Source organism: Rhinoderma darwinii, chromosome 7, assembly GCF_050947455.1.
Source record: "Rhinoderma darwinii isolate aRhiDar2 chromosome 7, aRhiDar2.hap1, whole genome shotgun sequence".
Classification (NCBI taxonomy): domain Eukaryota; kingdom Metazoa; phylum Chordata; class Amphibia; order Anura; family Rhinodermatidae; genus Rhinoderma; species Rhinoderma darwinii.
Genome location: NC_134693.1, coordinates 10,978,361 through 10,996,136, shown reverse-complemented (window position 1 = coordinate 10,996,136; position 17,776 = coordinate 10,978,361). Strand labels below are relative to the sequence as shown.

At 45.7% G+C, this 17,776-nt stretch overlaps 1 protein-coding gene across 16 annotated transcripts in view; it reads left to right on the top strand.

The window, feature by feature from the left end:
* DOCK7 (dedicator of cytokinesis 7) overlaps nt 1-17,776 on the top strand; it is a 126,673-nt gene that overhangs the window by 14,573 nt on the left and 94,324 nt on the right. For all 16 annotated transcript variants that reach the window (XM_075832748.1, XM_075832747.1, XM_075832742.1 and 13 more), the window contains exons 9-14: nt 377-526; nt 1,361-1,441; nt 2,842-3,007; nt 4,500-4,642; nt 5,786-5,879; nt 10,745-10,907. In XM_075832748.1, the coding sequence (XP_075688863.1) occupies nt 377-526; nt 1,361-1,441; nt 2,842-3,007; nt 4,500-4,642; nt 5,786-5,879; nt 10,745-10,907 (797 nt within the window). The remainder of the gene's footprint in view (nt 1-376; nt 527-1,360; nt 1,442-2,841; nt 3,008-4,499; nt 4,643-5,785; nt 5,880-10,744; nt 10,908-17,776) is intronic.

The following is a 17,776-nucleotide window of genomic DNA, read 5'->3' as shown; positions in this document are numbered from 1 at the left end:
TCCAGAAGGAGAAAAAATCGAAACCCCTCGGCTTCCCCCCTGCACGTCTTCAGCCTGACCGGTGTGTCCAGGAGTCACTATCTTACATTATGGGGTTCCCCTACAGACAAACCTTTACATTTTGCCCTATTAAAACATATAGATCGGGAGCAGAGATGGGGGATGGTAATAAATGTCAATCATGAAGAGATATAATGGCAGGAAACAGGGCCAGCAGGGGGTCCGATTTTGCTTTTGATCTGGGGTCCCCTTTGGCTAATGTACCGCTGTCAATTTTATTATTGTCGGGGGACCCTACAGCGGAAAATTAGTTTTCCAAAGCTGACAATCCCTTATATCCGCAACTGGGTTTAACTTTTTTTGTTATTTTTTCCAGATTTCAGAAAACTTTTACTTTGATCTAAATTCAGAGCAAATAAAAGGAATGCTGCGCCCTTACGCCACCCAGGCGGCCATCAGTACGTTGGCTAGATCCGCCATTTTTTCTATCACCTACCCGTCCCAAGATGTCTTCCTGGTCATTAAAGTGAGTATATATATATATCAATAATTATCAGTGACATGAATAGTCTTTGGTTTGATTCTTGGTGTCCGGATGAATAGGACGAATATGAATGAGTCTGCAATGTTTAAAGGGGATGTCCAGTTATAATGTCCTTATGATGAACAGTTCTGCAACTTTATAATATACTTTATGTTTGTTTCTTACCATTTTCAGGATCTCTGCTTGCTGTCAGCGAATGAGAACAAATCTGTTTACATCCAGAGGCTGCAAACTTGTCCTATCAAATACTTCTCGCAAATGAGGGATTGTTACAATTGTATCCAGTCTTAACAATCCTCTGTGAGCTACTGATACATTTTAACCTGCCCTGATACATTGTAACAAATGATCAGGAGAAGAGAGTGCTGCTCATGTGTTTACCTCACAGAGGGTTGTATACACTGGATAAAATTGTAACAAACCCTCCGCTGTGAAAAGAGTTAGGTTTTTTTTTTTTTTTATACAGTAAAATGCCTTTAATTTGGTATCTGATAATTCGGAAATTCCAGTAGTCCAGCACATGGTTCAAACAAAGAACTCTAAATAGACAGAGGAGCAGAGAGATCCAATCCGGAGCCTCCTCTGAATAAGTATAAATTATATAGCGGTAGATTTTGGATTTGCATTTTATTTTAGGCTTTCTTCCTTGACAGTCCAGTAATCCAGAATATTCACTCTTTTATACTTTGTTAAAGTCGATTAGTAAAATCTGACTATACAAGATTTATCGCTCGACTAGATGTGGAGTATTGAACCTTTATTGGTTGAATCGATATTCTCTCTATGATATTGATAATTCACACAATATCTTTACAGCTGGAAAAGGTTCTGCAGCAGGGCGACATAGGGGAGTGTGCCGAACCCTATATGATCTATAAGGAGGCAGATACAGCAAAGGTGAGTAGTTCTATTATATTTGGGATGACATCCGCCATACTTTACACTATCAGATAATTAGGTCACTGTGTTAAAGCACAATTTGCAGTTAGGGACAAATTATTCATTATAATACATACCTCAGCTACTGCAGAACCTCTTTTTGCAGAGGAAGCTGGAGCTTAATGTCAGTCACTAAATAACATTAGCCCTCTTGATAATAAGATTCTACTGCAGTTAACGTGAGTATTACATTGCCCTTCCATAATAGTGGTAGCCACCAATGATCCTGTACAGTGCAAGCCACATGCGGCTGCCCTCCTCAGCATTGCCGGAAGCCACAGTGAGTCCTCTCCAGAAGTGCCGGCCGCCCCGAAGCGGTCCTCCCCAGCAGTGCCGGCTGCCCCGAAGCGGTCCTCCCCAGCAGTGCCGGCCGCCCCGAAGCGGTCCTCCCCAGCAGTGCCGGCCGCCCCGAAGCGGTCCTCCCCAGCAGTGCCGGCCGCCCCGAAGCGGTCCTCCCCAGCAGTGCCGGCCGCCCCGAAGCGGTCCTCCCCAGCAGTGCCGGCCGCCCCGAAGCGGTCCTCCCCAGCAGTGCCGGCCGCCCCGAAGCGGTCCTCCCCAGCAGTGCCGGCCGCCCCGAAGCGGTCCTCCCCAGCAGTGCCGGCCGCCCCAAAACGGTCCTCCCCAGCTGTGCCGGCCGCCCCGAAGCGGTCCTCCCCAGCAGTGCCGGCCGCCCCGAAGCGGTCCTCCCCAGCAGTGCCGGCCGCCCCGAAGCGGTCCTCCCCAGCAGTGCCGGCCGCCCCGAAACGGTCCTCCCCAGCTGTGCCGGCCGCCCCGCAGCGGTCCTCCCCAGCAGTGCCGGCCGCCCCGCAGCGGTCCTCCCCAGCAGTGCCGGCCGCCCCGCAGCGGTCCTCCCCAGCAGTGCCGGCCGCCCCGCAGCGGTCCTCCCCAGCAGTGCCGGCCGCCCCGCAGCGGTCCTCCCCAGCAGTGCCGGCCGCCCCGCAGCGGTCCTCCCCAGCAGTGCCGGCCGCCCCGCAGCGGTCCTCCCCAGCAGTGCCGGCCGCCCCGCAGCGGTCCTCCCCAGCAGGGCTGCTCGCCGCAGTGCTCCCTGATGAGTAGCGCCCGCCACAATGCCCCCAAAATGTCTTCTACTGTGGTCACCCCCCTTTAAAGTGCCAACCAAAATGTGTCTCAAACGGCAGTCTCTGCCCAATCCACTCAGGTCTGTCCTCTCATAGTGACATGTGAGCCGCCATTCATGTTTGACGACTTCTTCTTGGAGGTAGGAAAAATGGAGGAACCCCCTGCAGATATACGAAGTCGCTTCTTCCCGGAAAGAGATGCAGCTTATAAGAATAATGTGTAATTGTACTTGGAGTGATGCACGGGTCTCCTACTCCTCTCTTCATTGTATATGACAGAATAAAGAGAAGCTGGAGAAGCTGCGGAGTCAGGGAGAGCTGTTCTGCCAGAGACTGGGGAGATATCGCATGCCCTTTGCATGGACTGCAATTCATCTAATGAACATCGTGAGCAGCGCCGGGAGCCTGGAGCGAGACTCCACCGAGTTAGAAATAGGACCTGGAGGTATTACGCTGACATCTTTATATTTGTCTGTGGAAAGGTTGTCGGAGGTGGGAATTGTTTAAAGACCGTTTATTCTTAAGAATACCATGAAGTTTTACTGAACTTGAAGTGCTTTATTTCTGGGATTTCAAACCTGCCCTCCAAACCCTGTCAGCTTATTTTCCTCTTTAACCATGGCTTCAAAATCCAAAAGTTGGCCGTGTTAAAGGGGTTGTCCAAGGATCAACATTTCTCCCCTATTTACAGGATAGATGATAAATGTCTGATCACTGGGGGGCCCCACCGCTGGGACGCCACGATCCCTAGAACGTGGTTCCCTCAGCCACCTCTCCCTTCTCTCTGCACAACTTGCAGGGAGGAGAACAGAACGTCGGTCGAGTATTTGCGGTGCCGCTCCATTCAAAGTCTATGGGACTGGCGAAAGCAGCCGAGCGCCATTTTTGTCAGTCCCATAAACATTGAATGGAGCGGCAGGGGGCGTTCTTGACCAGCGCTCCGTTCAAGTTCCTCTTCGCTGCGGGGGTCCAGTGAGAAGTAATGGGTGGCTTTAAACCCTCGTTCTAGTAGTTGGTGGGACCCAGAGCGATCAGTCATTTTTCACCTATCCTGAGAATAGGGGATCAATGTTGATTTTTGGACAACCCCTTTAAGCCTATAGTTGGCCATAGACATTAGATGGTAGGTATACGTGCAGGAAAATATCCATCCTCGATAAATTATTCCTATAATCACAAACATTTGGATTATCTGAGCATATATGCATATGTTCATTAGGAAAGCAGGAGATAAATAGCAAATTTCCCTAAAACAAGTCCTTCAAGGGCAATTCCTACTTCTTCCAAAAATAGTCTTGAATTAAAATCTACCATTTTGGGTATACAGCTCCTATGCAGACCTATGTGTTTCCATGGTTACAGACTGCAAACTAAACCCTGTATGTAGTCTAAGCCTGCTACAATGTATTCCTTTCCTGCTTCTTCCTAACCTACTTCTGAGTACTGTAGGGCATTGCAGCTTAGCGCTATTGATTTACAGCACGTTATATATCAGTGAGAAGACTTCGGAGCTGTATTTTCTCCCAGAAATCGCAGCTGGCCTGTCCGTGTGAGAGAGAGAGAGACTGGGGAGACAGCACAGGCATGCAGACTTGAGCATTGAAAGAATAGAATGGGAGTGCGAGCAGGTTCACAGGGAACGCCCACTGAAGCTTGACCCTGCAGCTTCACATACAGGGATGTCAGAGAAAGTTGGTCTCAGAAATAAGTAATGCAGACAAAAATCGGCCAGCAAGATAATGCAAGTTGAACCTCTCCAGGTTTAGATACATACTGTATCTAAAGCCATTAAAGCTCTCACATAAAACTACTTGAATCGGCGAGTTATTCGTTGAGTAACACAATGGATTTATTTACCCTAATGCGGAGACTTCCTTCTCTCTCTCTATGGAGCATTCCCAGATATTTTACGCCTATATTATCTCTCCTCATTTCAGAACGCAAAGGCTCATGGTCTGAACGTCGCAATTCTAGCATTGTTGGCAGGAGGTCCTTAGAGCGAACCACAAGTGGAGACGAGTCGTGCAACCTGACCAGCTTCCGGCCGGCAACGCTGACCGTCACCAACTTCTTTAAACAGGTGGGGAGATTGTGTTTTTTCTTCCATTGCTGAAATACTCGTATGTGTAAAACCGGTCAGCACCTCCTCTTGTAGTGTGAAATGGATCAGCCGAACATGTAATCGGGGGGCTACATGACTGGTAACCGCAGTTTACAAATATCGAATGCACCTGACCATCTTATAAGAATTGTCCAGTTTAGAAAATCCATTTCCATACCCCCTATTAGGGATTTCTGAGATAACAGAGGGGGGTCCTCTGATCAGGATCCTCATCTCTTGGTCAGGGTGGAGAGCGGTTACATAGAGCGTCTCTCTCTCTGGAGGACCTGTCCTGTCCTGTATTACACAGACAACACGTTGATATGAATGGACTCTGTGTAATACTTAATTTATCCTCTGGTGGCGCTGCAGGGAAACTAAACACTTACTGCCAGGTTTCTCCACAGATCACAGCTGATCGCTGAGGGTCCCAGCAGGAGGAGACTTTATTATCAGCTTATTGTCAAAGGATCCTTCAAACAACTAGAGATTGTCCAAAGCGGAGAACCTTTTTAATCTCAAAGTGAACCTTAGGCCTAGTTCATACAGAGTTTTTTTGCAGGCGGAAAACCCAGTGCGAACAGGGCCTAAGTGAAGATGTGTTTTCTACAGTTTTGCTGGGTGTTTGTGTAGCCATTTGAATATCTAAAGCCGACCATAGACACAAAGTTATTTTTGATGGTACACTCTGAATCATTATGGGAAATAAAGCGTCCACTTCTTGCTGAATTTCATAATAAATTTTCAAAGGGGTCGGTGCTTTTGTTTTACTTCTACAGAGCTTCAAATCCTTTGACAAAGCCATAGTTAAATTATAAAATGTAGTGCTGCCTGCAGCCACCACTAGGGGGAGCTCACTGCTTTCAGATTTATGCAGCTCTCATAAAAATAAATAATCTGTCTCCGATTAGCTCCCCCTACTGGCGAAAACTTGAAGACAGAATTTTATTAATTAAAAACATATGACTGAAGGGAAGCGGGAACCCTTTATAACAAAATCGGATCTCTTTCCCCTATAAAGATATATTTAGATAATTGCATTTTTTATTCTCTATATTCTATTAAATTGTTCCTTTATATAATGATTTTTATTTTCATGTGTAATATTTATTTTTGCTTTAGGAAGGTGAACGGTTAAGTGACGAGGATCTGTATAAATTCCTGGCAGATATGAGGAGACCATCTTCTGTTTTAAGAAGACTGCGCCCTATTACTGGTAATGATGACCGCATTCCTTATGTCGTTATACACACACGAGACGGCGATTATCTGGGAACCTGCTGTAATGTGATCATTAGTCAATAGCTGCCCGTTTCCTGTTTCTTGCATGATGAGGCAAGAACAAAGAGCTGAGCTCCATGCAGCGCTCCACGTAATCTCTGATTCATCACTGAGAGAGTAGACCTGGCACTGGACCTTCAGCGGTGACCTCGTGGATCATGTACAGCACGTGAACTGCGGGTTCAGCTCTTGTATTGTCCTTTGTACGCTGATAGCTGTAAGTGTCTGAGAGCTACGTTACTTAACCCCTTAAAGGGGCTTTCCCAAGAAGGACATGGGAAACCGTAACTCCCATAGAACTGAATATTTAGTTATGGAAACAGCGTAGCTGGCATGTTACGCTGTTTCCGTAACTCCCGACCATGTAATCAGTAGGTGTCCGGGAGGCAGCTTGAGAACAAAATGCTGGAACGGGTGTTAGGGGGCCCCGTTCTAAAAATAGGTGTGGGACCTGCACCTATCTGACATTTATGACATATCCTGTGGATATGTCATAAATGTCCTTCATGGGAAAACCCCTTTATTGACAACCCATACACCTTTTTAAGGGTACTTATTCCACCTCGATGCATTTTTGCGGCGCTATGACATTAGCTAGGCATGGTGGTCCCGTACCGGCTAGAGCAGGTGTCCGACTGTGTGAACACAGCCGGGCTCCCGCTCTAACTGCTAGGATCGGAGTTAAATCAGATCCCAGCCGTTTAGCCCCTTGATGCCTCAGTCAATAGCGACCGCGGCATCTAAGTGGATTTAGAGGGAAGGGTCTACTTCTGTCGCACCGTCGCGACCCGATCACGGGGTGCTGAAGGTTTCGATGGCAGTCGGGCAGTGGCGGATTACGTAGACCATAGGCCCTGGGCTGTTCCCCAAACTTGTCTATAGTAAACGCCACCATTTTGTGCGAGTATTGACAAATGGGTGTTACGATTCCCCTTGTCAAAGGGCTGTGTCAATACATACTGACAGTCTCCAACCATCGCTGACCGTATCACACTATTCAGGGACACTCCCTCTTGACAATGGGAATGGTAACAAACATTTGTCTATTAGTCCTGGGTACACAAGAATATGTAGAATACAAGGATTTCCTACAACAGACATGTCAGGAGAGGTGACAGATCCCCTATAGATCCAGTGACTCACAGGTGATGTCTTCTCTGATGGGAGTCGTTTTGTTTTCTTCTCCATCTGATGCAGACCGTTATGGCGACTTCTCCTGATGAGACATCTTTGCTCCTCGCTTCTGCAGCCATTTCCAGCCTCTATAGAAACTAATAAATTTGGACCCCAGACTAGATCATAGAATACATACATACCCCAGACCTTCTAAACTATTGCAGTCCCCAGACCAGACCCCCCCCTAAACAAATACAGACCCCAGAACAAGCACCCTAAATAAATACAGACCTCAGACAGGACCCCTAAATACAGACCCCAGACCCGACCCTCTACACTAATAATGACCCCAAACGTGACTCCCTTAATACAGACCCCTGACCAGACCACCTCAACTAATACAGACCCCTAAATGAAGACCACTAAACTAATACTGATTCTAGACCTCAAACTAATACAGACCCCCTAAATACAGACCCCAGACCTGACCCCTACACTAATAATGACCCCAGACCTGACCCCCTTAAGTAATACAGACCCCAGACCAGACCCCCTAATCTAATACAGATCCCAGACCAGACCCCTAAATACAGACACCTAAACTAATACAGACCCTAGAACATGCCCCCTAAATAGACCCCAGACGTCAAACTAATACAGACCCCCTAAATACAGACCCCTTAAACTAACACAGACCCCCTAAATACAGACCCCTTAAACTAATACAGACACTAAACTTCCTAAATACAGACTAGACCCCCTAAATACAGTCCCCAAACCAGACCCCTAAATACAGTCCCAAAACCAGACCCCCTAAATACAGTCCCCAAACCAGACCCCCTAAATACAGTCCCCAAACCAGACCCCCTAAATACAGTCCCCAAACTAAACCCCCTAAACACAGTCCCCAAACCAGACCCCCAAAATACAGTCCCCACACCAGACCCCCTAAATACAGACCCCTTAAACAAATCCATCCCCTTATACTTGCATAGCAGCTCGCCTCCGGCTTCTCTGGGGAATATTGCTGCTGCTCAAGGACCATCCGGTCATGTGACCAGCAGGTCTCTAAACAGTAGTAAGAACTTCAGAGATGAGGTCATGTGACCTTATGTCTAAAGGTCCTTTTGCAGGACATACACATTGCAGTTTCGTTGCGTTTTTTGCCGCGATTCGCGGAAAAAACGCACAACAAAATTACATTGTACTTTGGCCGGCCATGGGCCCCCCGGGAGCCCCGGGCAGCCGCCCAAAACGCCCTGTGATGATCCGCCATTGCAGTCGGGCCTTAAAGAGGCTCTGTCACCAGATTTTGCAACCCCTAACTCCTATTGCAGCAGATCGGCGCTGCAATGTAGATTACAGTAACGTTTTCTTTTTTTTTCAAAAACGAGCATTTTTGGCCAAGTTATGACCATTTTTTATATTTATGCAAATGAGGCTTTCTTAAGTACAACTGGGCGTGTATTGTGTTTGTAACATCTGGGCGTTTTTACTTGTTTTACTAGCTGGGCGTTGTGAATAGAAGTGTATGATGATGACGAATCAGCATCATCCACTTTTCTTCACAACGCCCAGCTTCTGGCAGTGCAGACACAGCGTGTTCTCGAGAGATCACGCTGTGACGTCACTTCCTGCCCCAGGTCTTGCATCGTGTCGGACGAGCGAGGACACATCGGCACCAGAGGCTACAGTTGATTCTGCAGCAGCATCAGCGTTTGCAGGTAAGTCGATGTAGCCTCTGTCGCCTGGTGCCGATGTGTCCTCGCTCGTCCGACACGATGCAAGACCTGGGGCAGGAAGTGACGTCACAGCGTGATCTCTCGAGAACACGCTGTGTGTCTGCACTGCCAGAAGCTGGGTGGTAACGAAGAGAAGTGAATGATGCTGATTCATCAGCATCATACACTCCCATTCACAACGCCCAGCTAGTAAAACAAGTAAAAACGCCCCGATGTACGCACATAATACACGCCCAGTTGTACTTAACTTTAAACACGCCCAGTTGTACTTTTGCAAGCCTCATTTGCATAAATATAAAAATGGTCATAACTTGGCCAAAAATGCTCGTTTTTGAAAAAAATAAAACCGTTACTGTAATCTACATTGCAGCGCCGATCTGCTGCAATAGCAGATAGGGGTTGCAAAATCTGGTGACAGTGTCTCTTTAATATAGGCCCCCGGGTCTGCCGTCAGTTTATTCCTATTAGGCCATGCCAGAGGTGTAATACAGAAGTATTGCAGTGTATTATAAAAGCGATCAAACGATCGAATAGTAAAGTCCCATGGTGGGATTAAAAAAAAAAGTTAAATATTTGTAATAAAAAGTTTGTAAGTTTGTAATAAATAAATGAAAAATCCCCAATGAAAAAAATTTAACCGCTACACATGGTTGGTATCGCCGTGTAACGACCTGATCTATAAAACGATTGCGCTATTTAACCCGGACACTGTCAAAAATAAAATAAAAAACAAGGCCAGTATTGCGGTTTTCTGTTCATTCTTCCCTCCAAAAAATGAAATAAAAAGCGATCAAACAGTCGTATGTAACCCTTAATGGTACCAATAAAGACTACAAAAAAGAATCCCTCATACAGCTACGTCGATGGGAAAAAAGAAAAGTTATGACTCTTAAAATAAGGCGAGACCAAAATAAACTCTTCTAAAAAAAAAAAGTAGTAAAACATAGAAAAATATATCAATTTGGTATCGCCGCAATCATATCGTTAACATAAAGTTATTATGTTATTTATACCACACGGTAGACGGCATAAATTTAAGACACTAAGTATGGCGCAATTTCTTTTTTTTTTCCATTGCCCCCCAAAAAGTTAATAAAAGTTAGACAACAAATGTTATGTACCCCAAAATTACGCCAATAAAAAAATGTAACTCGTCCCGCATTAAACAAGCCGTCACATGGCTACGTCTCTAAAAAAATAAAAGTTATGGTTTTTGAAATGCAACGAAAAAACGTAAAAAAATCGCTCTGTCATTAAGGCCCAAAACAGGGTTGGTTACTAAAGGGTTAAATTTCTCACTGTATCTCTGACCTGATCCTTAAAGGGGGGTCCCAAATTTATATAAATAAAATGTATTCATTGCTCAGTGTAAGGTTCTGCATCTATTATATTTTGTTATTCAGTTCCTCAACTTTTTTTTAAGACCTCTGCTTGCTGTCACGGAATGGAAACATTCAGTATTTATATCCAGAGGCTTAAAATCCTTTATAATCATGTTCAGCTGACGCAGCGGCAGGGCTCGTTACAGCGGAGAGCTCTAAAGCCCAGTTCACGCTGTGAATATTGATGTCGATTTTTGCTAAATGTAACAAAGGACTAAGGATTATGTTTATCTGTTGGACTTATGAAATAGCTGATGGCCTTGATACCACCGAAATCAAATAATTAGCGTGTTAATTCAATTCGAGGGGCAGCGATAAGGGGTGCCAGAAATATGATGCCGCTTATCTAATGTGAAATAAATAAGACCTTTGGCTACTTTGTTGGGAGACCATCGAACAATCCTCCAAAGACACTAAAATTGGTGGGATCCGCCAAGAAAAATCACATATTCTCGGCTAGTTTTGGAAACCTGTAGTTGACTGCTAGCAGCTATAGGACTGGTTGATGTGGACATGAGCCGACACTCGTAAGATAAAACCGACTGCTTCTTATTTTATAGCTCAGCTGAAGATTGACATTTCACCGGCTCCAGAAAATCCCAACTATTGTCTGACCCCAGAACTGCTCCAAGTGAAACCGTATCCGGACAGCCGAGTGCGGCCCACCAGAGACATCCTGGAATTTCCCGCACGAGACGTTTATGTCCCAAATACAACTTACAGGTAATGTACAAATCCATTATACTAGTGATTGGGGGCGCACGCCGCAGTGATATCTCCGCGGTTAGGAGGCGCTACAGGAATGAACGCTGCTACGTGTCCGATTTTTTTTTTTGGGTGACGTTTTCACCTATCGACTTGCAAAGCCAAACTTTTGTTGTGAATTTTTCGGAGGAAAGTCAAAATCTGCTGATAAAACGACATGAATTATAATCTATAATATTGACGGGGGTTTTTTTGCATAAAAAGAACATCCTGCTGTAAATCATGTTACACTGCGTCTGTAAGGCCCTGTTCACATCTGCGTCACGCATTATAACGGAAACCACAGCGCAGGGCCAGATCCGTCTGATTTATTGAATTATAATTGGGTCCGTCGGGTTCTGTCATGTTTTCTGTGTGGTGTCGTTTTACTATCGTTCAAATCTGACGGAACTGGCAACGGAGTCTCTAATGGCAGTGTGAACAGAGCGATAAGTAGATGCTTATAGTGAAAGTAGAAGTCTGCACCATACACAGCGGGGCCCGACCAACACTCCATAATATTTTACATAAAAAGTTGAGTAATTTTGTAAATATATTACATTACTTATCCTGTACTGATCCTGAGTTGTAATGTTTGTACACAGTGACTCCACCAGCAGAATAGTGAGTGCAGCTCTGGAGTATAATACAGGATGTAACTCAGGATAAGTAATGTAATGGATGTACACAGTGACTCCACCAGCAGAATAGTGAGTGCAGCTCTGGAGTATAATACAGGATGTAACTCCGGATCAGTACAGGATAAGTAATGTAATGTATGTACACAGTGACTCCACCAGCAGAATAGTGAGCGCAGCTCTGGAGTATAATACAGGATGTAACTCAGGATCAGTACAGGATAAGTAATGTAATGTATGTACACGGTGACTCCACCAGCAGAATAGGGAGTGCAGCTCTGGAGTATAATACGGGTTATAACTCAGGATCAGTACAGGATAAGTAATGTATGTACACAGTGACTCCACCAGCAGAATAGTGAGTGCAGCTCTGGAGTATAATACAGGTTATAACTCAGGATCAGTACAGGATAAGTAATGTAATGTATGTACACAGTGACTCCACCAGCAGAATAGTGAGTGCAGCTCTGGAGTATAATACAGGATGTAACTCAGGATAAGTAATGTAATGTATGTACACAGTGACTCCACCAGCAGAATAGTGAGTGCAGCTCTGGAGTATAATACAGGATATAACTCAGGATCAGTACAGGATAAGTAATGTCATGCATGTACACAGTGACTCCAGCAGTAGAATAGTGAGTGCAGCTCTGGAGTATAATACATGATGTAACTCAGGATCAGTTCATGATAAGTAATGTAATGCATGTACACAGTGACTCCAGCAGCAGAATAATGAGTGCAGCTCTGGAGTATAATACAGGATGTAACTCTGGATCAGTTCATGATAAGTAATGTAATGTATGTACACAGTGACTCCACCAGCAGAATAGTGAGTACAGCTCTGGAGTATAATACAGGATGTAACTCCGGATCAGTACAGGATAAGTAATGTAATGTATGTACACAGTGACTCCACCAGCAGAATAGTGAGTGCAGCTCTGGAGTATAATACATGATGTAACTCAGGATCAGTACAGGATAAGTAATGTCATGCATGTACACAGTGACTCCAGCAGCAGAATAGTGAGTGCAGCTCTGGAGTATAATACAGGATGTAACTCTGGATCAGTTCATGATAAGTAATGTAATGTATGTACACAGTGACTCCACCAGCAGAATAGTGAGTACAGCTCTGGAGTATAATACAGGATGTAACTCCGGATCAGTACAGGATAAGTAATGTAATGTATGTACACAGTGACTCCACCAGCAGAATAGTGAGTGCAGCTCTGGAGTATAATACAGGATGTAACTCAGGATCAGTACAGGATAAGTAATGTAATGTATGTACACAGTGACTCCACCAGCAGAATAGTGAGTGCATCTCTGGAATATAATACAGGATGTAACTCAGGATCAGTACAGGATAAGTAATGTAATGTATGTACACAGTGACTCCACCAGCAGAATAGTGAGTGCAGCTCTAGAGTATAATACGGAATGTAACTCAGGATCAGTACAGGATAAGTAATGTAATGTATGTACACAGTAACTCCACCAGCAGAATAGTGAGTGCAGCTCTGGAGTATAATACAGTATATAACTCAGGATCAGTAAGGTCATATTTTTACAAAGTGACTAACTTTTTATGAAGACTTTTTTACTATATCTAATCTGTAAAATGTTGGTGGAAAAGGAACAAACAGAAGAAAAAGTGAAATCATTGAAACCAAGGGATTAGTTCACATCTAAAAATCCACATAAGGACTAATTGTTCCATTATAATTGTAGCATTAGTAGGTCCGTGGTCCCAATATGCAATGAACGGGCTCCGCGGATTCCCTTTTAATACAGCGTCGTATCCATATGTGACAATCAGCAGATTTTTATGATTCCATCATTGATAATTTCTCCATCTTTTTATCCGCTGTGCCGCCTCGGCTGTAGTAGAGGCAGCAGCAGGAACATCTCCTCTGCACAACCTCTAATTTCCCGGGCCGCCGTAGACCCGTGGAGTTGGCCCACGAGACGAGTTGACATTTTCTTTGAAGGTTAAAAGAAATAGGAGAGTGTAATCAATATGACAAGATAATGACTGTCGCCTCTAATGTAGTCGTCCCCAGGGGGCGCCATCCTACTGATGATCACTGGGGGACGTGAATTATGGAGGGGGAAACATATTTACTTGCTCTGTTATGTGCTCACAGGCTGCAATTCCTTCTGGAAACAAAGACTTTTAAAGGAGTTTCTATTCATTATAAGTAACAAGCGTATTATCCTGGGCGAACGCTAAATAAAGATCACCGCTTACTTTCAATAAAATTGCAAAAACAGTTGGTAGATATTATTAACTAAAACAAATACTTATAAGCATGCGACGGAGGCAGAGTAAGACTTTGCCAAGGTTGCCTGCTGGCTGGGGCAGTGCCAAGTATAAACCTGGCAACTATGGCAAAGTTTAAGGCCCTGTTCACACAGGGTTTTTTTGCAGGCAGAAAAAAATCTGCCTCAAAATTCCTTTTGTGACGCGTTTTTCGCCCGCCGCCATTGATTACCACGGACAAAAAAAATTCTGAAATGAGCGCTGCCGTTTTTTTCTGGCTCCATTGATTTCCACGGAAGAATCAGAGGCGGAGTCACAGCAAGAAAATTCATGCCGCTTCTTTTTCCCGCAAGCGGCTAAAGGCCGCCTGAGAAAAAACGCCTCTGTCTCCCATTGAATTCAATGGGTGCGATTTCGAACGTTTCTTTGGCGCTGATTCTGATACGGTTTCCGTGACAAAATTAGCGCCAAAAAACTCAGTGTGAACAGGGCCTTACTCTGTATCCTCCCAAAGACATGCCTCCTTTCCCCCTCTTCGATCCTAATAGGGTTTTCCATTTTTAAGGCAAATAAATCCTAAAAGTTGTGTGATAAAAAGTTCTGCACCTTTCTAATAAACTTTGAATTTCCATTTGTCACCATTTTCAAGATCCCTGCTTGCTATCAGTGAATGGAAATACATTTGTTACCTTCAGTGGTTGAAAACCACTCCTGACCTCCTCCTGCTCACACAGCTGGGGGTTCGTTATGCTTGAATCCAGTCTAGAAAGTCCTCAGTGAGTTAAATGCATCAGCAGCGCAATTCTCTGTCCTATCCTGAGGTTTTGCTACAATGTATCAGTGCAGGAAAAGTAATTATCTGGAATCCAGGCTGCTTTGATCACAGGATTGTTTAGATTGGAGATTTAGAATGCGTTTTCCCATAATCCATTATTTATCACCTGTCCACAAGATAGGTGATAAATATCTGATCGGTGGGGGTCCGACCACTGATCCTGGGAACGGCTTACCTTGTCGTCCCTGTGAGACCCATATGAATGGAGTTGTAGTGGGCATGCTCGGCCACCGCTCCATTCATTTCTATGGGGCTGCGAAAGGTAGTGCTCGGCAGCCCCATAGAAATTAACTACCGCTCCATTCGTATGGTTCTCACAGGGACGACCAGGTAAGCCCGTTCATGTGATCGCAGCGGTCGACCCCCACCGATCAGATATTTATCACCTGTCTTGTGGACCGGTGATACATAAGGATTATGGGAAGACCCCTCTAATGTTAGTCGCTGCAGTCTTCTCACCGATGTCCACAAGGTTCTGCTGTTGCCCCCGTTGGTCCCGTATGTTCCGCCTAGAAGTCACTGGAGGCAGAAAACCGAGATCTTCTTGTTTGGTTCCATATTTCTATACGTTGCGGTCCATATCTGCATCGTGGGCGTGAGCAGCGAGGATTTCATCAGTTTTTCTCGCTCGGCTCTTAGACATTACAGGGCAATGTGATAATGTTTTATCGGAGTCTTTGTGAGCGTCTCGCGGGGTCAACTGAAGTGTTCAACAACAAACTTCTCATCAACTTTCACCTAGAAAAGTTTCCTTATTGTATTTAGCGGTGAGCTGCCCCCCCCCATGTCACCGCTGGAACGCGGCTGTTTGTTTTGGCGTCACACTAAGTAGTTCTGAGCGGATAAATTGACGGGTCCTGCCTGTCCTGTTCAAGGGATTCATCATTAAACGGAAAAGAAACCTCATAACCCATATAGTCCTGCAAGGCCAGACATGTATTACAGAGAGAGAGCTGGGATGTGAGCGAGAGACGTTATATGAGAGAGAGACAGACGGGATATGAGAGAGAGACAGACGGGATATGAGAGAGAGACAGACGGGATATGAGAGAGAGACAGACGGGATATGAGAGAGAGAGGCAGACGGGATATGAGAGAGAGAGGCAGACGGGATATGAGAGAGAGAGGCAGACGGGATATGAGAGAGAGAGGCAGACGGGATATGAGAGAGAGAGGCAGACGGGATATGAGAGAGAGAGGCAGACGGGATATGAGAGAGAGAGGCAGACGGGATATGAGAGAGAGACAGACGGGATATGAGAGAGGGACAGGCGGGATATGAGAGAGAGACAGGCGGGATATGAGAGAGAGACAGACGGGATATGAGAGAGAGACAGACTGGATATGAGAGAGACAGACGGGATATGAGAGAGACAGACGGGATATGAGAGAGAGACAGACGGGATATGAGAGAGAGACAGACGGGATATGAGAGAGAGACAGACGGGATATGAGAGAGAGACAGACGGGATATGAGAGAGAGACAGACGGGATATGAGAGAGAGACAGACGGGATATGAGAGAGAGACAGACGGGATATGAGAGAGAGACAGACGGGATATGAGAGAGAGACAGACGGGATATGAGAGGGAGGGACAGACGGGATATGAGAGAGAGACAGACGGGATATGAGCGAGACAGACGGGATATGAGAGAGACACAGACGGGATATGAGAGAGAGACAGACGGGATATGAGAGAGAGACAGACGGGATATGAGAGAGGGACAGACGGGATATGAGAGAGAGACAGACGGGATATGAGAGAGAGACAGACGGGATATGAGAGAGAGACAGACGGGATATGAGAGAGACAGACGGGATATGAGAGAGACAGACGGGATATGAGAGAGAGACAGACGGGATATGAGAGAGAGACAGACGGGATATGAGAGAGACAGACGGGATATGAGAGAGAGACAGACGGGATATGAGAGAGAGACAGACGGGATATGAGAGAGAGACAGACGGGATATGAGAGAGACAGACGGGATATGAGAGAGACAGACGGGATATGAGAGAGACAGACGGGATATGAGAGAGACAGACGGGATATGAGAGAGAGACAGACGGGATATGAGAGAGAGAGAGAGAGACAGACGGGATATGAGAGAGAGAGAGACAGACGGGATATGAGAGAGCGAGACAGACGGGATATGAGAGAGGGACAGACGGGATATATGAGAGAGGGACAGACGGGATATGAGAGAGAGGGAGACGGGATATATGAGAGGGAGACGGGATATATGAGAGAGACTGGATATATGAGAGAGACTGGATATATGAGAGAGGGACAGACTGGATATATGAGAGAGGGACAGACGGGATATATGAGAGAGGGACAGACGGGATATATGAGAGAGGGACAGACGGGATATGAGAGAGGGACAGACGGGATATATGAGAGAGGGACAGACGGGATATATGAGAGAGGGACAGACGGGATATGAGAGAGAGGGAGACGGGATATATGAGAGGGAGACGGGATATATGAGAGAGACTGGATATATGAGAGAGGGACAGACGGGATATGAGGGAGACGGGATATGAGAGCGAGGGACAGACGGGATATATGAGAGAGGGACAGACGGGATATATGAGAGAGGGACAGACGGGATATATGAGAGAGGGACAGACGGGATATGAGAGAGGGACAGACGGGATATATGAGAGAGGGACAGACGGGATATGAGAGAGAGGGAGACGGGATATATGAGAGGGAGACGGGATATATGAGAGAGACTGGATATATGAGAGAGGGACAGACTGGATATATGGGAGAGGGACAGACGGGATATGAGGGAGACGGGATATGAGAGCGAGGGACAGACGGGATATATCAGAGAGGGACAGACGGGATATATGAGAGAGGGACAGACGGGATATATGAGAGAGGGACAGACGGGATATGAGAGAGGGACAGACGGGATATGAGAGAGAGGGAGACGGGATATATGAGAGGGAGACGGGATATATGAGAGAGGGACAGACGGGATATGAGGGAGACGGGATATGAGAGCGAGGGACAGACAGGATATGAGAGAGAGACAGACGGGATATGAGAGAGAGACAGACAGGATATGAGAGAGACAGACGGGATATGAGAGAGAC